The sequence below is a fragment of the Amblyomma mixtum genome, chromosome 4, assembly GCF_055824585.1.
Source record: "Amblyomma mixtum isolate Tamu chromosome 4, ASM5582458v1, whole genome shotgun sequence".
Taxonomy (NCBI): Eukaryota; Metazoa; Arthropoda; class Arachnida; order Ixodida; family Ixodidae; genus Amblyomma; species Amblyomma mixtum.
In genome coordinates this window covers 158,457,613-158,479,295 of record NC_143015.1, presented here as the reverse complement: position 1 = coordinate 158,479,295, position 21,683 = coordinate 158,457,613, and the positions used below count along the sequence as shown (strand labels likewise).

Genomic DNA, 21,683 nt, shown 5'->3' with positions numbered 1-21,683 from the left:
GTTTTTTTATTAACCACAAGGTGGCGCAACAATTTTTAAATTGCTATTTAAGGTCGATTTACAGTCATTTGAAGGTCTAGTCAGTCTAGTGCATAAAGAGTGGTGACTGAGTGCATTCAAGAGCTTTGCAGCTTCCATGCTTATTCCTCTATCTGTCAGAAAATGCTGCATGTGAATGGGTTTGGGTTGTGAATTGAGTGGTCAGCGACCGACGGTGCAGCGCTTCTCGTTCTTGTTGATGGTGCTGTTCCAGTTTGAGTAAGCGAGTCACTGAAAAGTTCTCAAGATGACGACCTCACTTGAGCAATTTGTGGTGAACGTCCAGAACATGTCCTCCAGCGGTAAGTGTCGTTACCGTCAACTGTGCTTGTCTTTTAGATTGGATATGCTCATTTCTGCCTAGTGTGAACTCTGTGGGCCGTTATTTGCACTGCGAGGTGCCTTCTGCAGGCCTCAGCATACACAGTTTTCCGGCTTTCCGTCATTTCAGGCAGTTTCTCCCAATTGTACACCTTCATAAGCAAGAGCACCGAGATGTTAGTGCGGAATGCGTCACATTTGGAAGACGTCTTGGCGACTTTGGACCTTCAGAAGCATTCATTAGGAGTTCTGGCGATTCTGTAAGTAATTCTGCTGAACTGCCGGGTTGGGAACGCTGCTAACCAATTGAACAATGCCGCTTGCTTGCAGCTGTGTCAAGTTTAGCGTAACCAATGCCGCCGACTTCGACGTGCTCTATGCCCAAGTCCAAGAGTTCATTCTAGGTTGCAACGGCGAACAAGTTCGGTGTGCGACAGACACCTGTAAGTTTGCTGTAGTGCATGATAGGGCAGTGGAGCCGCTAATTGGGCGCTCAACGTGACCGGGGTGACTTCGTTTCAGTTGCGGAGCTCTGTCATCTTCTTACTCAGGCCCTCGTCGAAAGGCAACAGGTAAGCGTGCTAGCGTTTCGTGCCGTCTAAGCACACGCCGCAGTGAAGCATGACGAGGTGTTGTGCTTGCTTGTGCAGCCCATGCGTGGGATCCACCTCCTCACGTGCGCCATCACGAAGATACAGCTGCTGCCGTCGCAGCTGACATCGATCCATGCAGATCTTTGCCAGGCAAGTGGCGCTCTGTGCAGCTGATGCTTTCCAGGCGAAAGCGTAACGATGAAAAGTCTGGTGCTCGCAATTCGAACCGGCGGTTGCGTAATGAAACGGAAGTTTCCACGCAATGAATGAATTATCGCATTGAGTTTAAAATGTCCTGTATCTCTCTGCCTAAAGGAAGCAAATATATATATGAAAAAAGAAAAAGCATGCTTCTGACTTAGTTATCTCGGGTTGAATGCTCATAATGTTCCGTTTTGTGTCGCCATCACCTGTACTTCTCGGTAAGAGCTTTCTCACGCAGGGTTCGCTTGTCAGCTTTGCTCTCTCTGAATGAACCCAGTTACTTCCTTTACTGTTACTTTGAAAACCGTCGTTTGGTTCATAATTCAGCCATTGCTTCACGTGGTCCCATGGTAGTGGCATTGCCCTGATTAAAGGTAGTACAGTAATGGCACGCATAAAATGCCTAGATGGCTTACACGTACCGTCACGGGCGCCATGATGGTGAATCGTGCATAGCTTCCATGGTGCAGGCGGGAATAGGCGGGAATAAGTGGATTGTAGAAACACGCGGCTTTTCACAGTACTCTTGGTTCACCATCGTGATGGCTGCTATGTCGTTGGTGCAAGCTGTCTTCAAAACCATCAAAAGTGACCACAAGTAGCTTAGTGCAGTGTATTGCACTGAACACTAACTAGAACTGAAATGTTACCCTGTGCCCTGAAAGCAGCTTGAGGAGCCGTGCGACTGTTGGCAAACATACTTAAACACATATGCATGTAAGTGAAACTAAAACAAAGCACGCATAAAGGAAAAAAATTTTAAGGAATCGTTTGAATTGATGTGGAGGAAATGTGATAACATTCTTATTTCACACGCCTACGTATTCCAATTCTGATCTCTGCCAATTGAGTCATCTCCCCAACTCCCATTGTGTCATATCCAGTTTGTTATCTCAGCTGTGGTAGCTACTCAAAACTAGTCTCACTGATAGATTGCGATGAGTCCTCGTACCACTACCAGTGCAGTGGTGCAGCGGTTAAACAATGCTTGTCTAGTTATAGCATGATTATCTCTTATTAACCATTAACCAGAATTTGTATAAGCGGCATAGTTTATAATTGTACATTGTTGTAATCTGAATGATGTGTTTTTTTAAATGTCTGTAAAATATGTACAAGTTAAATAGATTGCTATTGTATGAGCTGTATGAATTGCATCGAAATTTGCTATATCTTGTCACTTGGGCTGCACAGTAGACATTCGAAGTAACTGTTTATCTGAAGATATGTTTTTTTGTATTGTAGTCCGCGCACATAGTTTACATGCAAGCCTTGTATCTGTACATGTTTGGTACAGGTAATCCGAGAGACGTGTTTGTTTCTAACCAACTCCCCCCTCCCCCCTTAGATATGTTTTGTTTGTATTGTAGTACGCTCACATAGTTTACATGCAAGCCTTGTATCTGTACATGTTTGGTACAGGTAATCCGAGAGATGTGTTTGTTTCTAACCAACTCCCCCCCCTCCTGCTTTTTCTTTTTCGCACCTGACAGCTGTGCCTCCTAGCAAAGTGCCTGAAGCCAGCCCTTCAGTTCCTCGATATTGATATCACTGACATCAGTCGAGAGGTAGGTTCATCAGCATGTTGTGCAAGGGCAGGTTTTGCGTAATTTTTTTACTGTTGAGTGAAAAGTTTAGTAATTGCACTTGGAACGAACTGGATCTACCTGCAGAATGACCAGTATGATGCAAAGCATTTCCTGCTCTACTACTACTATGGAGGGATGATCTACGCTGCCCTAAAGAACTATGAACGAGCGCTGTACTTCTTTGAAGTGGTACGTACATTGGCTGAATTGACTAGTGCTGTCACTGTATTGCATTAGATCGCATGCATATGGTCAGGCCATTAAGGTGGCTCCAATTAATCCAATTAAATACCAATCTAGGATTGGGTTCATGGAAGAATAAGTATCGCAGGAACCTACTATATTGTTTCGGTGAATTTTCATATTCTGTGCACGTCCAGTTTTACAAAAGGCTAGGACCAGAACACTGTAGTTCAGAAATTTGCCTAGTTTCGCACTTCTGTGTTGCTGAGATTGTTCTATCAAGGGCTTGTGTGATCTGTAGTTCGTTTTCTGTTTTATTATTATTATTATTATTATTTTTGTTAACACCACTTTGCATTCATTCATTTATTGATCCCATTCACTCATTCATTATTTTATTGAATTTCTTTTTCTTTCATTTCTTTCTGAAATAATACCTATACATGGTGGTGGTTGCATCAGTTTTGATTGGAACTTTGTGCTGTTGTTGATTTTTTTGCATTGAAATTTGTAAATCCATTGCCCTTGCCTTAAAGCGATGCTGGGGATGAATCCATCCAATTTTTATCTGTAAAAATCAATTACGTGGCCAGGATTTATGTTTGTCTATCAGCAACAGAGGCGTTTATTGTCGAGAAAATTAGATTTAAAAGCGGAATTTTTTTTTTCTGCCACTCGATTCAAACTTGTGACATCAAGACCAAGAAAGGCTTCATGGTCGCGTGCCGCCGCGGTGGCTCAGTGGCTATGGTGCTCGGCTGCTGGCCCGAAAGACGCGGGTTCGATCCCGGCCGCGACGGCTGAATTTCTTTGGAGGAGAAATTCGAGGCCCATGTACTGTGCGATGTCAGTGCACGCTAAAGAACCCCAGGTGGTCGAAATTTCCGGAGCCCTCCACTATGGCGTCTCTCATAGCCTTAGTCGCTTTGGGACGTTAAACCCCATAAACCAACCAACCTTCATGGTCGCCATTTGTCAATGAATGGTGGTGCGGCCTGGCCTCAGAGATCCGTGCAAAAAACGGCCTCAGAGATCTGTGCCTTGACGGCACTGCAGTTTGCTTGCGAAAACGGCCAGTGGTGGCGCCATCTGTATTCCACTATTTCACCTTTTTTTAGCTTATAGAAGCTGTTTTCACTGGATGTAGCCTCTTTGCCTGTAGAACATGATGACCTGTTGATGCGAGCTAACTTCAGTTTTTTCTCAGTATTCTTTTAAGGGTGTAAATAAAGTAAGTAAAGACTAAACCTAATGGTATTTTATTTGCTTGACAAAGTCGTCGCTATTATTTGGCCTCTTCTCAGGTGTTTGCAGTCAGTCCATCCATAGTGTTGTTTACACAGTTCAGTTATAACCAGAAAGATGGGCACTTTCTGGTACAGAGTACCAATCACAACTATTAGGCAATAGGTTAAGAACCTATCCGAGGGCCTGCCAGAACTTCAGCAATGTGTGGTGCTCTATTTTTCAGGCCATCACAACGACCAGCATGGCAGTAAGCCACATCATGCTTGAGGCGTACAAGAAGTACATCCTTCTGGCCCTGATCCTGTATGGAAAGGCAAGTACTTCCCCTCATGCTTTCTTTCACATAGTACTTCATGTGTGGATTTGAGGGCAGAAAGGGTGATGCCCCCCACTCCCCATCACCGAGCGAGAAATTTTGAATAGGAAAACCCATGTAGACCCCATTTTTGACAGAAAGTCCCAAGAAATTCATGGTTCAAATGGGATCTCCCCTCCCTGAGACTGACCCATAAATCTTCCCCAGACATGCTTCAGCCATGACCCCTTAGGTGTAAATTATTATCCCAGAATGGGGAAAATGTTATACTATACAGATTTTTAAGCAGGAGCACACCAAGCTTGCGCAGAAAAAAAATTCCATCCTCCCAGATGCTTTATCGCGTAGTTTCTGTAGAGTCTTTGTAGCTCTGTATCATTACGTGGCACTGGTTTCAGGGTCTCACTTGCTCTACTTTTGACTCGTCCTTCTCGTAAGAGCTAGTCATGTCCACTAATTAGCCTATTTTAAACGTCTTGAAGCACACGTCCTAGCAAAGTAGACAAAATAAAATGCACATGGACTGGAGCTGTACCATTACAAAGCGTAGGCATTTATATTAAAAAGCATTTTCTGCGTTCATTTCGCATGCCTGGCTTGAAATGGCTTTGCGGATGATCTTGCACACTTCGGCACTTGATTATAGTGGCCACATTTGTGCAAATTACGCCTTCTATACCAGGATTTGATGCATTTTAAGACGTGTGTACCAATGTGCACGCAAGTCCTGGAGGGTATAAGGTATTCCGAACAGGTCCTTTGTGTGCTGCTGTCTCTCCAGAGAAGTTCCCGAGCTAGTAGTACTTCAACTGTGCCTGCCAGGCTGAAAAAAAAAAAATTACTGGGACACTTAATTCCATTGTGTGTTGGTAATGCGATAGCACTGGCTGCCGTTGATGCCTTTACCAGTAGTGACGTTCCAGCTAGTGGGCAAATTTTGTGATCGACGACGCATTTTGGCCCCATTAAAAAGTCCTACTGCTATGCCATTTAAGGCGGAAGCAATTAATGCCTCATCGTTGTAAGCAGGAGTTGTCGACAGAAATGTCACACTTTTCAATTGGTCGAAATAGTTGTGGCGTCACAGTGCGCGAATTTCAAACGGGGCCCAATTTTACTGTGGCAACCAATCAAAGGGATGGTATAGTGATGCTCCAGGTAAGTGGGGCATAGTTTAGTTAATTAGTTAATTAACCAATTAGCCTAAATAATCTTTCTAGTCAGACGAGGTAAATAAATAAAACTGAGGAGGAAATTTGCCGGGCTGGGGAATCGAACCAGGGTCTCCCGAGTGTGAGACTAGCACGCTAACCACTCCGCCATGACAGCTCGATGGTTTGAAATGAACAAAGGTGTGTCTAGTGAGTATGGTGTCTTCGTTCAGGGTTCTCATCTTCCTCCATTCCCTTACTGCGAGGTTCAGGTGTCCACCGAGGTATGCACATTTCCTTTCCTCAAAAACGAATTTACTCATTCTGTGGACTCCCTGGCAGAGTTGCAAGACGCTGTCGTGCTCCACTCTTAGAGGCTGTTGTTGTCGTTGAGAGGCGAAGCTTAACACCTTGACCACACATCAGTGACACAGGCAGCATCACCGCACTTAAGGCTTTCGCCTCACAGCACTTTAGGTCAACAAAGTGCCCCCCTGAATTTTCTTGCTGGCTCATGCAGGTGCCCACTTTGCCAAAGTACACATCTCAGGTGGTCACCAGGTTTATCAGGGTAAGTGCTGTGCATTGTCTTCTTCACTTGCATGCGTTACACTAACAGGCACTGAATCTGAGGCTCTGCTCCAGTTACCTCCAATTGCAGGAGCAATGCTTGAGGAATGGGCGACTCAGATGATGCTACTCCAAAACATGAGAGGAAAAATAAATGTGCCACTCGCGCTAAATGCCAGCAAACTTCATGTAGGTACCAGAATGTGAGTGATCACTGCAATGAAGCACAGGCTGCTATAACAGCTAGGCCAGTTGCAATTCTTAAAAGATGTGTGGGATTGAGGAAAAGACAGGAACTGCTGCTGCTCGTCATGATGTCTGTAGCTGTGATCCATGAGGAGTGGGTGAGGGAACAAACGTGGGTTAATGACATCCTAGTTGAAATCAAGAGAAAAGAATGTGCTTGGGCAGGGCATGTGATGCGAAGGCAAGATAACCGCTGGTCCTTATTAAGGGTAACGGAGTGGATTCCAAGAGAAGGCAAGCGTAGCTGGGGGGTGGCAGAAAGTTAGGTGGGCAGATGAGATTAAGAAATTTGCGGGGATACAGTGGCCGCAACTGGCGAAGGACAGGGTTAATTGGAGAGACATGGGAGAGGCCTTTGCCCTGCAGTGGGCGTAGTCAGGCTGATGATGATGATGACTGCTTTAATTTAGTATGTTGTTTTGTGTGCAAATTTTTATTGAGAAAAATAATAAGAGAAAGCCACTGTGTTTGGCATTACAAAACTCAACTCAGCCTGATCTGTTTCTGTCTCGTTTGCTGCAACATTAAACTTGGCTTGTTCTGATTTTTCCACCACAGCCATTAAGCCAGCCGTACTTGGATCTGGCTTCGGCATATACATCCAACAATCCAGACGAAGTGAGGTCTGTGCTTGCCAAGCATGCGGAGACATTTTCTCGGGTAAGACGGTTTGTTTGGCTTTCTCTTCTTGCTCAACGATGAATTAAATCTCATGCAACTGTATAAACAGCTCACAAAGCATTTTTTATGCTACAGGTGCATTACTATAACGTTGAAGCCCATTACTGGTGTTTGTTAGCTTATCTTAATTTCACAGTGCAGCACATCCGAAGATTACCGTGAGTCAGTGGTGGTCGCACACCATGAAGTCCACCAGCACGGGTGTTGGTGGGCGTACACAAACCAAACCGCATTTCTAGGCCGTGCAAATACCTTGTCATGTGATTCCACGGTGTTGAATTACTTTGCATACCTTAATCAAAGTGTTCTAACAAAGGGACTTGGGTTTTGGAGTTTCACCTGATGTGTAGTCTGTGGGTCAGAACTGCGATTAAGCCCGTCAATGATAAGTTGTGCGTAAACAGTTAGTTGCTGAATGTCTTGACAGTAAACAGGCCTGCACGCATTGGTATTTAGTGGATAAGTCAGCGAGCACCATATTTGATTCATTGCTTGATTCATTGCCTCTTGGGCAACGAACATTCATGTATTTGCCATCACAGTGCCAGAGTGACAGCCTACACTTTGTTCGTTGGTTTTTATTTCTGGCGTTTTTGCCCACACACATTTTTTTTTTCTTTTTCAGGATAACAACACAGGTCTCACCAAACAGTGCTTGGCATCCCTCTACAAGAAAAACATCCAAAGGCTAACCAAGGTTTTTTTTTTTCTTTGTTTCTTGAATTTGAAGAAATTGAATACAGCCATGAACTTTTTTGATGAATGTCTACTGCAGCCATGTGATAAAAAAATTGTTTGATTGTAGCATGCGTACGCTTTTATGTGCTTGTGATTTTGTGAGGTCAGAAAGACGGGGTGGGAAGTGTTTTTGAGGGAACTTCTTGCCATATGGCATTTTTTGTTTTGACAGGTTCAAGCTGCTACCGTTCTCGTTTGGTGTCCCGAGTACAGTTTCGTTTCTGCTCTTTGGCTGGAAAGGCTTTTATCAGCATAAGCTTGAAGCTGTGTTAATGTATAAAAGGTGCTGTCCTTGTTGACTGTGTATTGGCATCGACAAAGCACTTCAGACACTATGAAAACAGATTGCTCATGATATAGCAAAACGTTCAGTTGGGCGAGTTGGTAGATATTCATGATGTGAACAGCGCGAACTACAAGGGACAAGAATAAGAAGAGACACAGGACGAGCGCTGACTCGCAACTAAAAGGTTTATTCACTGAAACCTTCTTATATGAAGAAACAATCAAAGGGAAGAAACAACACAAAAAACTAAAAACCATGAAACGCAACATTCGTCAGGTGCTCCCGAGAAAATTCATCTCCCTATCACAAAGGAAAACAGATGGTTTGCTGACGCAATTCAGTTGATCCCCTGCGATGTGAAAAGCCTCGACAACATCTCGTGTCATCTGATCACTGTGGGTGTATAGTACACGTGTTTGATTGAATAATGCAGTGCATTTTTTCTTTTTCTTTTTCATGACTTTACATTCTAGACAATGTTTGACCAAATGTTGATTGCGTCAGCAAACCATCTGTTTTCCTTTGCGATAGGGAGATGAATTTTCTCGGGAGCACCTGACGAATGTTGTGTTTCATGGTTTTTAGTTTTTTGTGTTGTTTCTTCCCTTTGATTGTTTCTTCATATGAGAAGGTTTCAGTGAATAAACCTTTTAGTTGCGAGTCAGCGCTCGTCCTGTGTCTCTTCTTATTCTTGTCCCTTGTAGTTCGCACTGTTCACATCATGGATGCTCATGATAGCCCAGCTGGGGACAGCTGATGGCATGTGCCATCTTCATTCTCTTAGTAGAATTGTGGAGTGAATTATGTTGTAACATCACCAATAAATATGGCTTGGTACTGTGGTCAGATCGTGCGCAGCATGGGTTAAAGGTGTTTTTCAGAGTTCAGGCATTAACATTTTACAGGGCTCACTAATGGAGCCTGCAGAACTATTTCACAAGTTCTTGCCCTGAATTTCTGTGCAGACGTTCCTGACGTTGTCCCTGACAGACATGGCCAGCAGAGTACAACTGTCTGGTACAGGAGATGCGGAGAGGCACATACTGAACATGGCAAGTTTGGCCCCGTTTTTATTTTGTTGCACTCTGTCAGGAGATACAGACCACGTGTCGTGCTCTTACGACATCTCTCCACTTGGCACATTTCGTTATTGAAGAGACACGAGTTGGCTTTACAGTTGGTTTTAGAGCATTTTGTGTTCTGTCTTCGTTTGATCGCACTGGGAATATGAAGTTGCACTTGATGTTTGAAGAGTCCGTATACACCTCTCGGTGTGCCCTAGTGAGAACATGTTCTTGGGCAGTTGTATTTATGTGTGTATTTTTCCTCCGTTGTCTGCGTAGATTGAGGACGAGGAGATCTTTGCAGCCATAAACCAAAAAGACGGCATGGTTGTGTTTGTGGACAACCCAGAGAAATACAACACACCAGTCATGTTCAAGAGGCTCGAAGAAGAGGTATGTTACTCGTATAGGGGCGATTGATCCACGGGAAGTTCTGACCCGTTCGGTTTATCGCAGCTATTTATTGCCTTTGACGTCATATTGAAGGATGATTTGTACTGGCTGTGATATTTCAACTGGTGTACATTTTCTTTTTATCCGAAAAGTTTTCTTTTTTTTTCTAAATTTTTTTTTTCTGGGTCATTGTGTTTACTTCATTCTTCTTTCTTTGGTGAACTGCTTTTTTTTTTTTTCACATCAAAATGCAGTTTTAGAACAGCGCATGCATGCTTACATATGCTAAACAGAAGCATTTTGTGGGATGTTGTGCTGTCCGTCGCATCCGCACTTTTAGTTCAGCATATGCAAACGGAGACGCAACGATAACTTAAGCCTGATGGCGCCATCTGGTTGTCAGAATGAGAACAATTTATTTCAACAAACTGATGCTCCTTTTTAGGCCTAAAATAAAAAATAGAGCAAATTTATCCCTCGTAAGCTTTTGTTATAGGCAAGATGAGACTAAGTGAAAGCCTGGTTCTCCATTTATAGCCACTGAGCGTTCTGAAAATTGCAGTAACTACGAATTCACTCCAAAGCGAGGGGTCCTGCTTCAGAGTGAGCCGCCATGTTGGAAACGCTATTTTATTGTACGCATGAGCCACTCACGCTAAATTTGGAAGATAGCATACGTAATGCGAGCGTACAGTTAGGCTTGATTTGAAATAGTGTTTGGCGCATGCACACCACGACGTGCAGTATTTTTTAGCGTGTGCCTGCATACTCTAAACTCTGTACTAAAACTGCCTAAGATATAGTGGTTTTTCTTCAGTGACTGCCTAGCATACTGACTTTTTTTTTGCCAGGCTGTGCACACTGTGGTATTTTCGTCGTACATTGCTTGGCCGGTTCGTTTTCTTGTATTGTCCCTGTTGCTCTACATCTGTTCTTGCCCAAGCAGCACAGTTAATCGGTCCAATATTGGAAACATATTGGAAAAAGGCCGGTCCAACAAAGGCCCAGAGTGAAACCATCTATTTGCAATATTGAGCCTTTTACAAGTGCCGCTTGGGTGGTTGTCGTATATTATTTGCCGCCCCAACAATTTGCGATAATTCTCCTGAACAGTTGGTGCAGCGATACCGCGTGCTCCGACAGCAAAGTTTAGGGAGCCCGTTCTTGAGGGTATAGTGGCGGGGCAGTGTTTTCGATGCAGACTCGCAAAAAGGGCAAAAGAATCAAGTGTTTAAATACCTTCACTTATGCCGTCTTGTTTCCCTCGTCCTGCCTGTGTCTTGACTTTCTCAGATGCGCAAGTTCATTCAGCTCAACGACAAGTTGAAACAGATGGATCAGGACATAGCCACAGACCCCAAGTATATTCAAAAGGTAGGCCGTGTCAACTCTCACGAGATCGCTATTCACCGGCATGTGAATGAGTTACATTAGATACGCCTGATGGGTAATATTCGGAAGGAACTGGCGTGCAATGTGCAGAGTTTTACTGTTAGTGAAAATGCCATAAGCAAGTAAATTTTCTGTCCTTGGCTGAGTAAGCTTTCACGGATACCGGAGATTCTTGTTAACCAACAGGAGAGGCTGGCTTTAACCCTTTGAGGGTCGAATTATTTTGAAGAAAACTTTCCCAGGTGGTCAAATTACTTTATTGCGGATCTTGAATCTACAAAATGTATATAATCGAGAATAAATAGTAAAAAAAAAAATTAGGAACAGTACTTTGGTGACAGCATCACTCACAACTGGAAAATGTTCAACAGAATAGAATAGCAATGGTGATAAGCAAGCTAAGAGCAGCACCAATAAAGATAGAAATCAACTTTCGCCGCCTCTGCAAAACAGTGCCCACAAAGAGAAAACACGTTTCGCGCGACTCCGTTGCGATCCCGCGGCGGAATCGAAACCGCGTAGGCACGTTGCCACAGAGGGCGAGAATACCTCGCGAGCAACGGTGATAAGCAAGCTAAGAGCAGCGCCAATAAAGATCAACTTCGGCAGCCCCTGCAAGATAGTGCTGACAAAAAGAAAACTCAAATTTTGCGCGACTCCGTTGCGATCACGCGGCGAAACCAAAACTACAAAAGGGGCGTTGCCGCAGTCTGTGCCGCCGCGCTAAAGCTAGACATAAGTTCTGCTTATCTCCGTAAGAAGGCAGCACAAAATTCAAGCACTTCCTGTAAGTCCTAATAGGTGGCAGCACCCCCCAGTGAGCACGCATTGTTCTTTTGGCGCAAAATTTCAAACGGAAGATCGAAACCGTACCCGTGCGGCAAAGACCTTGCAGGACAGAAAACCGCCGCCGTACATATACGGCAAAAACCTTCAAAGGGTTAAATACGACAGCTGAGCAGCAGGCCTCCTTCCTGCATTCAACTAAGTGACATATACAAGGCTTTTTGAACTAATCCTTCCTCAAATTAATTTTTAAAAAAAACAGCTTTTGAGTAAGGGCTTATTCCACACCAGACGTCCGAGACATTGCGCTCGACCATCTCCAATTTGAAAAAATTCAGGAAACTTATTGTTATGTGCATAATCTAAGCTTAAAATATTTTTGCTGAAAAAAATTTATTCGCGAGGTAAGCTTAGTTAAACATTTCAAAAAGCCATGAAACGAGGCACCACTCAATAATGGATAAAAAATTCAAATTTTTAGAAAACAGTTCACAAATTTTTAATGACATTTGTACAAATTCTGGCTTTCAGTATGATTCAGATCATGTATTTTCGGATGGCATACAAAATTTTCTTAGAATTGAAGTAAAATATAAAAATTATACTAGTTCGACATTTTTTACAATAAACATCAACTTCCTCTCAGAAATTCAGAAATGGTTAGTTTGGTTTGGTTTATGGGGTTTAACGTCCCGAAGCAACTCAGGCTATGAGGGACGCCGTAGTGAAGGTCTCCGGAAATTTCGACCAACTGGGGTTCTTTTACGTGCACTGACATCGCACAGTACACGGGCCTCTAGAATTTTGCCTTCATCGAAATTCAACCGCCGGGGCGGGGATCGAACCAGCGTCTTTCGGGTCAGCAGCCGAGCGCCGTTGCCACTGAGCCACCGCGGCGGGGGGAAATTCAGAAATGGTCATCTTGCATCGCTAGATGTCTATTATTTACAAGAAATGTTACAGCTGATGAAACTGAATGTGTCAGAGTGAAATAAAATGCTGAAGCTGAAGAAAACCACATTTTGAACCATAAACACCCGTTTATTTCACCCTGAAGTGGTCCAAGGAAAAATACAAGCGATGGCGGGATTCGTAGAGCAGTTTGTTGCCTTTCATTTCGGAAGTTTTGTTTAAAGTGAGAAAAAAAATTTTTGAAGTTGAGCTCTTGCATCGTAGATTGTATCAACGAAGACGCAAAGCTGGGTGTTAACTTAGACTAATGTTATTTGTTGGAAATTCCATGAAATTTGGGGCCTGACAGGGGATTAGTGCTGTTGCTTGGAATTCAGTGGGTTCTTCAGAGCAGTTTAGTGCCTTGCAAAAGGATTTTTGCCGGGCTAGTTGGTTCATTTCTGAAATAAAGATTTAACTGCGCGAAAGATTTAACTGCGCTTCTAAGTGTCGTGAATGTGTCTCCCTTGTGTCCTAACCCTTTAGCGCAGTTAAATCTTTATTTTAGTGCCTTCACCATCTCCCCTCATGTCCTCCAGATTCCTCAAGTTTCAGGCGCCAAAGAGCTGTGCTCTAAAATAAAAAATATGTTTATGAATTATGATAAGTATAACTTTTGAATGTGGCAGAGTGAACCAGTGGTGTGAACCAGGCAATACTCGCATGGAAGGCTTTGTCGCTCACATCAAGAGTTTGATTACCGAAAGTGATTTTGGGAAGGCCATTTAACATTATTAAAAACAGGTGGATTATGACGAAGACGAGTATTTTGAAGGTCGAGATGGAGGCAAGGGACAGCCTATACTGGCAAGGGAGTGTTTTGGGAGAGAGAATGGACGAGGTTTGGCATGGAATGGACGCAGTGTTAGGATAGGCCTTTGTAATGTAGTAGATGTTGCTTTCAGTGTCTTGTTTGCTGGAGTGTTAACGTGCCACTCTTAACTCATTATCGGCGATTTTCCACTGCAGTGTTCGGGACAGCAAGATGACGACCAGCCTGGCAGCTCGGTTGGCAGCAGCAAACTGCCAACGTTCTCCATGTGAATGCCTTGAAGTACTTTGCTACGTGCAGTTTGTTTGTTCCGCCGCTGCTCCAGTTTTTCATTTGGATGTTCTGCACAGCTGATATAATGATGAGTGTGTGTGTGCGCGCGCAGAGAGCCACATTGTTCAAGGAAAAGATTGGCATAAGCAAGCCTTTGGCCGATGCTTCCTCTTTTGAGCAAGAAATAAAAACTAAGGCTACAAATGTGACGTTTGTGGATTGTGTGTGTGTGTCGTCTGCATGCTTGCGTACGTTTCTTGACTGCTCATGATTGTGCCATTACTGAATGATTGCTGTTACATCCATCATCATCGTCGTCCTGACCAGGCCCAGTGCAGGACAAAGGCCTTCTCTCACATCTCTGTAAATAACCCTGTCCTGTGCCAGCCGTGGCCACCTTATCCCGGCAAACCTCTTAATCTCATCTACTCACCTAAGTAACTTCCTGCTGCCCCCATACTACGCTTGTCTCCTCTTGAAATCCACTCCGTTACCCTTAACGATCATCAGTTATCTTGCCTTCGCATTACATGCCCTGCCCAAGCCCATTTCTTCATGATTTCAACTACGATGTCATTGACTCGCATATTTTCCCTCAACCCGCTCTGCTGTGTCTCTTATTGTTATACCTATCATTTTCCTTTTTATAACTTGCTGCGTTATGCTTAAAGGTGCACTGAAGAGGATTCTGAACTTGTCTTTTTGCCGCGGGAACTCGATCTACACGTTCCTAGCATTCTTAGAAACTGCAACTTATTGCCCTGTATGGCCGATTTCCCAAATTGAATCGAATTAACGTCCGGCTCCCGCCCTTTTTTTTTTTAATTCTGCCTCGTACGATGGGCGGAGTCGACCAACGCGTGAAGTTCCTTTCAGCCAGCTCCGTGGAGGCTTTGTTTTCGCTTTATTTTGTTTTTTAGGTTTCCATGAATAAATAGTTTCATTCGCAGATAATATAGCCGCAAAATAAGCCCGCAGAAATAAAGATACGCGCGGACTATTTGCTACTACGGACTACTACGTATTACTCCGGCGATGGCAGAGCGGCAAGCCGCCACGGGACTGGGTGAATGGCACTCCACGCGTTGGTCGACTCCGCCCACCGTACGAGGCAGAATTAAAAAAAAAGGGCGGGAGCCGGCCGTTAATTCGATTTAATTTGGGAAATCGGCCATACAGGGCTATAAGTCGCAGTTTCTAAGAATGCTAGGAACGTGTAGATCGAGTTCCCACGGCAAAAAGACAAGTTCAGATTCCTCTTCAGTGCACCTTTAAGTTGAACTTGTTGCATTAGCCTCCTCTTTTCTGCCCCATAGGTGAATGCCAGCAAGATACAGCCCTTATATACTTTACTCTTGAAGGATACTTGAGTGTTTGAGCTAGGGTCAGGACTTGAGTGGGGTCCACTGAAACGTCCCTGGTTTGGTTTGGTTTGGTTTGTGGGGTTTAACGTCCCAAAGCGACTCAGGCTATGAGGGACGCTGTAGTGAAGGGCTCCGGAAACTTCAACTGCCCGGGGTTCTTTAACGTGCGCTGACATCGCACAGTACACGGGCCTCTAGCATTTTGCCTCTGTCGACATGCGACTTCCACGGCTGAGATTGAAGCTGCATCTTTCGGGTCGGCAGCTGAGTGCCATAACCACTGAGCCACCGTGACGGCCTGTGGTCCACCTTATGGCTAGTACAAGGGACTTTTGGTAAGTGCCCCATTCTTTACATCTTGAACTACAGGTGTTATGGCACAAACAGATTTCTCCTGAATATCACTCAAGCTGAAAAGCTGAATGTTTATTAGCTTTCCACGTAACACATGTGCAAACAAATGTGCATTTTAACTTGAAGCTTTCATTGTGTTCTGCTTAAAAATGTGGTCACCAGGTCCATCGCACTTTGTGTGCTCATTATCTCTTTACCATAGTTGGGTAACAGCGATCTGTTTCAGTACCACTTTCAGGCGACTTGTAGCGCTTCAGGTGGCACTTCCATCAACTACGCTGTACTTGGCATGCAGAAATGAATCCACCAGTCTCTCATTTCAGCATCAGAAGTGTGACAAAGGTGTCTTCCAGGTGTTGCAGAAGGGCTGGAATTTTTCACCTTTACTCGGTGGTTACCTTGCTTAGCCCAAAGGCACTGCCGTAGCGAGGTTAAAATGTTTAAAGAGAAATATTTGGTTTGATGATGCACACGTGTTTCCTTGAAAGGCGATTCCGTCTCCTAATGGTGCGAACAAAAGAACTAGCATACATATTGATTCTGGTGTGGTACTCTTAAATCTTGCAACAGGAATATCATTAACGGCTGAAATTGCCAATGTTGAAATGGTTAAGAAAATCATCACCTGCCCCGCCCCCTTAAAGAAAGGTAGCACATTCATGTTGCTAGTTTCACACTGACAGTTTTAAAGTAACTTCACAGTCCGAGATTGTATTGTATATAGTGCAAAAGCAACTCGGACCATCATGCGCCTAACACATGGTATAATTTCCATCCGTTCAGATGCCATTCATTATTTCTACCCAGATTAAATATTTTTAGGCCCAAATGTCTTATCCAGGCCTCAAGAAAGCCATTTCATTTTGCAGTAGAAAATGGTAATTAATTCTCCACGTGTGTAAACAATATTTCTTAACTGTCAAAAGAGTAAGACATTCTAATATTAAAACACCACAGTTTATGAAATCACCTTGGGAATCATGGAATCGTTTCCGTTTTGAAAATGTGCTATGCAAGAAATCTAGAAAAAAAGTAACATGGTTCCGGCAGTAAGGTGCAAAACCTGACAGCAAGAAAATGACATAAGGCATGCTGCCAAGATCGCTGTTCTGTGGAATATTTGTTGCTGCGTTCGCTAGTTGGCACAAAAATGCACCCCATTTGCAATGCGAAGGATGCTAAATTCGCCTTAAACAGAAAGATGGTGCTTCCTAAAACACGCTCCGAGAAAAAGCTTCGATTTCACAATGTAGTCTTGGTCAAGTCTTCAGGCCAAAGGTTTTTCGCTTCAGCCGCATAATGCAGCCATTGCGGCACTTATAAAAGACCGAAGGACCTTGAAATGCTAGCAGGTTTTTTTCTTGCGGTAGAGAAACTTCCTGCTTGACTTGAGTTTTGAATGATCCACTACACAGAGCATTCTAGGAACACTCATTTCGCTGCAGGCGAAAGCTGCGGCCTTAGGACTTTTGACGGGGAGTGTATGCACAGTTGTGTACAGTATGCCTTAAACTGTTCATATCTTTGATTTTGCATTAGACAGTGAACAGTTTGTGCATGGGTCAGGACCAGAGCGAGATGCATTCAAGTATCTATGTAGTTGTTAGGAGGAGTGTCTATGCTTGTAGGTACCAAAGAGCCTTGTGTGTGTTAAGTTTACACACAGCTGTGCACAGTTCCAGCTTCCATCTAGTTATTAAACTGTGTTGGGCTATACTGTTTCTTTCTTTGTTCCTGTGAAGCAGTGAAAGTAACTGTGCTAAAATAATGCATGCATCCACCCACAGATTTCATTTGGTACATCCACTTTCACTGCTTCAGCCAATAGGGGATATTCAAAATTCCGCAAGTGCGCTTTCCCGCATAACAATGTCCCAAACAAGATGGCTGACCATGCGTTTCCAGCTGAAACAAAGCAAGAAAGACTGGTTTTTTGTTTGATTCTTCCAAAATACGTTTCTTACATTCTATCCACACCTTTAGCACCTGTCCTGCAGCCCACGAAGTTCCTTTATAGTGAAGTCGGCCATCTTGTTTGGGCAACATAGTTATGTGGGAAAACGCACTTGCGGAATTTTGAATATTCCCTATTGGCACGCTCTACAAGCGATATCCTTGCTCGATAGTTCCAGAATGAATCCAACTTTATTCCTATCTAACTCTATTTTTGTACATTTACTAGATTATTGTCAGAACTGATGGCAGCTGGTTGATTTACCTAAACGTATTATAAGGAACACTGATGTCAGCCATGATCTTGAATGCAGCTGAATCAGTTGAAATTACATTAACAAGAATCTATTGAGTCCAATGTACTATTCTAAGAAAAAAGTAAGACCTCCCTGTCAGCACATGCCCAAAGATGCCGAATTAGTTTACGTACAGGTTCCCATAGTCTCACATAGGTCTGCTGTATTGCTCTCCCAAGCATCCAAGTAATGAGGGAAAGCCAAAAGCCACAACTCTTGCATGCAGGAGGCAGACTTGGTACAGCGGTTAGGGTTAGTGCAGGCTTAATCTACTCGTTTTTGGCTGCTGAACTTGCTAGTCAAAATAATGTTGTAGCCAGCGGCACAGCTAACTAGTAACACACCAACTGCACGAAGACCTATCTCAGTGAGTTAACAAACAAAATACTTGCCATGTGGATGTGTGGTGCCATCTGTACATTGTAAATGTCACACACATTTTCTTTTTAACAATTAGCGAACACTGGTCACAAAATTTGCTCGTTTTTGACAAGAAAATGTTTTGAATGTGAGCATGTGTGCGTGGACAAAACTAAATGCTGTAAAGCCAGAGAAGAGTAGGTGTACCACTGGACTATCAGCAGTATTTTAATGCTACACAAGGTTGGAGTTGGCTTCTCTGCAATGCATGGATGCTTTTTCAACCATGTGATCTTATTTGGCCAATACAGGCATGAGCGATGCAGGGAAAACACATGTGAAACTCTGGAGATCTATGCTGATGGGGGGGCCACCTGATGAAGCGCTCCTGGTGTTCTTGACGTGCCTTTGCCGCAGTGTTCCGGTCTCAACACCAAAAGTGGTTCGTCTGCAGGCAGGGGCCTCTAAGTTTAGTTCACAATAGTACCTGCACTCAATTGGTTTCAGGGTGCCAATGAATGCACTTAAAACCCACATCAGTTAAAAAAAATTTAATGACGACTATTTAGGATATGTGATACTCCTCTTCAAAGCGACGGAAGTCTTCATCTGTGAATGCCGTAGGTCTCTCATCATCCTCGATTGGTATGTCAGCATTTGAGCTGCGCATCATGGAATGCAAGCCAGCCTGAAAAATGGTGCAAAGGAATTGAGCACACTTTTGCACACTTTTTCGTGGATACTTGCTCGTCAAAAAATTACCACAGAAAGATCCGCATGCCATGTTTGGTTAGGTTTTGTGGGGTTCAACGTTCCAAGGCGACTCAAGCTATGAGCGGCACCAAAGTGAAGGGCTCCAGATAATTTCAACCACCTGGGATTCTTTAACGTGCACCGACATCGCACAGTACACGGGCCTCTAGCATTTTACCTCCATCAAAATTTGACTACCGCAGCCGGGAGCGAACCTCGCCTTTCGGGTCAGCAGCTGAGCACCATGGCGGCTTGTGCACGCTATGTGTCCTGTCCATTAGAAAGTTTGGCAAGTTGGTATGGCCCACCATGTGCCCTGCCCACATGTCCTCTCATGTCAATACCTCAGTTACAGGTAAATAAGTGACAAGAGCTCATGATCTAGGATTTTGTCTCACTAGGCAGCAGAAAAGCCTCTTCACATGTCTTGGGATCATGAGTCTAGCCACAGTGCACTGTGCAGTACTCGCTGTTCTTGGCAAGTGTCACTGCCATGACACAGATAACTATAGTATGTTTTCAATGATAGCTTTACAAAAAAAAAAAATCCAATTATGTTCTTGGCAAGTGTCACTGCCATGACACAGATAACTATAGCATGTTTTCAATAATAGCTTTACAAAAAAAAAATCCAATTATCATCATCATCAGTATGCACCACAGAAGCATGTGAACATAAAATCCTTTCATTGAGCAGTAAAAGTGAAGATCTTCAACACAATTCTTTTAGTTGGACATTATGAACAACATGGTGATGAACCTATTGGAGCAACGTTGTCTGATAACAAGTTGATAACAAATAACACGCACCTTCTAGCAGTGCTCCTTGTTCGCCAACATGGTGGCTGTAGTGACCTTGGTGCAAGCGATGTGTACAAGTTTAGGTCATCACCATCAGCCTGACTACACTCACTGCAGGGCAATCGCCTCCCCACCAGTGTCTCTCCGATTAACCCTGTCCTTTGCCAGCTATGGCCAGCGCATTCCCACAAACTTCTTGATCTCAACCACCCATCTAACTTTCTGCCCCCCCCCTTCTGCTATGCTTGCCTTATCTTGGAATCGATTATGTTAACCTTAAGGACCTGTGGTTATCTTGCCTTCGCATTACATGTCCTGCCCAAGCCCATTTCTTCCTCTTGATTTCGACTAGGATGTCATCAACCCGCATTTGTTTCCTCATCCACTCTCCTCGCTTCCAGCCTCTAACGTTACACCTACCATTTTTCTTTCCATAGCTTGCTGCGTTGTCCTCAACTTAAGCTGAACCCTGTTCGTTAGCCGCCACGTTTCTGCCCCTCTTTATGAATCGCTCCACAGACGTGCGTGATTTGAAGAAAATAGCACCAGAGCATGCAAACCACGAAAAGACAAGGACCAGACACAAAGCGCTAACTCACAACTGATTTTATTGAAACCAGGCAGCGCCTTTATATGGCTAAGTTTCACTGAAAAAGAGGGAGGAGGGCAGGAAAGGTAAAGATATCAAAGCGACCATCACAGCGAGCACACATGAGCAAGCGGTAACAAAAACAAAAAACGTTAACAAAGATTATTTAAGGTTGTTTTTGTTTTGGTTACCGCTTGCTCATGTGTGCTCGCTGTGATGGTCGCTTTGATATCTTTACCTTTCCTGCCCTCCTCCCTCTTTTTCAGTGAAACTTAGCCATATAAAGGCGCTGCCTGGTTTCAATAAAATTAGTTGTGAGTTAGCGCTTTGTGTCTCGTCCTTGTCTTTTCGTGGTTTGCATGCTCTGGTGCTATTTTCTTCAAATCAAGTATGCACCAACTCGCCCAAGAAGAAGTGTTAATGAAGACGTGCGTGAGCAGGCAGCGGTCAAAAAAAAAAAAAGGAAACTTGCATCATGACACATACCTTATTAATTGCCCTACTACAGGTTTGTGACAGCTTCTGAAGGGCCTTAACATTGTCTTCCATGTAGTCTGCCTCCTGTTCCCGCTTAAGCTCCTCTGCACAAAAAAAAAAAAAAAAGGCACATGGAATTAAGTGGCACAAGCAAAATGCACTACAGACAACATCCACATTTTTACTACTTTTTTATGTATCTGCGCCTTTACAGCACACAATAAAAATAAAAGAAACGAGCACTTAAAAGCCGGCAAAGAAAATGACGGCACTCATGCTGGTCGACAACCAACTCTCTTCGCCAGCCGTGAGACTTGAAACAAAACTAAAAACGAATTAATCAGATTACCTATAATTGCCCGGGTGCGCTTCTCTTCATTGGGTAACGCCTTTTTGCGCATTGTACTCTTGTGCTTCAAAGGCTGGTTCTTCGTTTTGTGAAGATTCGAAGCTTGCTGTGCACGTCGGTCTCTGCATTTCTTCTTTGACTTTTGATTCTCGCGAACTGCATTAAAAAAAAAATGGTGTCAGCACAACACACAGTAAAGCAACAACAAAACTGGACGACACAATCGCTTACATAAGACGCAAGGCACTTAACACACGGGTGAAAACAACTGAAGTAACAGTACACAATTCACGTGTACTGTGCCTTTACCAGCAGTGCCTTTACACGGCTAGCTGCCGTTGCCTGCACTACCTCACGAGTTTTATCTTAATATTCCTGAGTACATTAATTATAATTCGACCTACCTTCTTCCAAGTCATTGAATAAGTTGAGAGCTCTCCGCACCAACGAGGCTGACATCTTTGACAACCAACAGCGAAAGGATTGGATTGGCAGAGAGACGGGATTGACATGGATTGACATAATCACTATTACAGTGGCTATCACTATCACCAAAACTAGCCAAGGAAATGAATAAGCTGTCTTTATTAA

At 43.7% G+C, this 21,683-nt stretch overlaps 2 protein-coding genes across 3 annotated transcripts; one reads left to right on the top strand and one right to left on the bottom strand.

The window, feature by feature from the left end:
• The first annotated feature begins 110 nt into the window (after window positions 1–110).
• CSN3 (COP9 signalosome subunit 3) lies at window positions 111–14,005 on the top strand. 2 transcript variants are annotated; one of them, XM_089541062.1, is made up of 16 exons: window positions 111–341; window positions 491–620; window positions 691–803; window positions 883–932; window positions 1,011–1,103; window positions 2,651–2,725; window positions 2,831–2,935; window positions 4,401–4,490; window positions 6,165–6,215; window positions 6,290–6,403; window positions 7,019–7,120; window positions 7,767–7,838; window positions 9,131–9,217; window positions 9,509–9,622; window positions 10,916–10,996; window positions 13,721–14,005. In XM_089541062.1, exons 1-16 carry the CDS (start codon window positions 287–289, stop codon window positions 13,793–13,795), a joined length of 1,407 nt encoding a protein of 468 aa, XP_089397188.1. In that variant the 5' UTR covers window positions 111–286; the 3' UTR covers window positions 13,796–14,005. The 2 variants fall into 2 exon arrangements, with proteins under 2 accessions (XP_089397188.1, XP_089397189.1); XM_089541063.1 differs by lacking the exon at window positions 6,290–6,403 and having other exon boundaries at window positions 112–341.
• A 4,654-nt stretch (window positions 14,006–18,659) lies between these two features.
• On the bottom strand, window positions 18,660–21,594 carry LOC149348976 (uncharacterized). The gene is made up of 4 exons (XM_089541061.1): window positions 21,497–21,594; window positions 21,093–21,248; window positions 20,753–20,847; window positions 18,660–18,811 (listed from the first exon to the last, which is right to left on the bottom strand). The coding sequence occupies exons 1-4, from the start codon at window positions 21,549–21,551 to the stop codon at window positions 18,689–18,691; spliced, it is 429 nt and encodes a 142-aa protein (XP_089397187.1). The 5' UTR covers window positions 21,552–21,594; the 3' UTR covers window positions 18,660–18,688.
• Window positions 21,595–21,683: the final 89 nt, after the last annotated feature.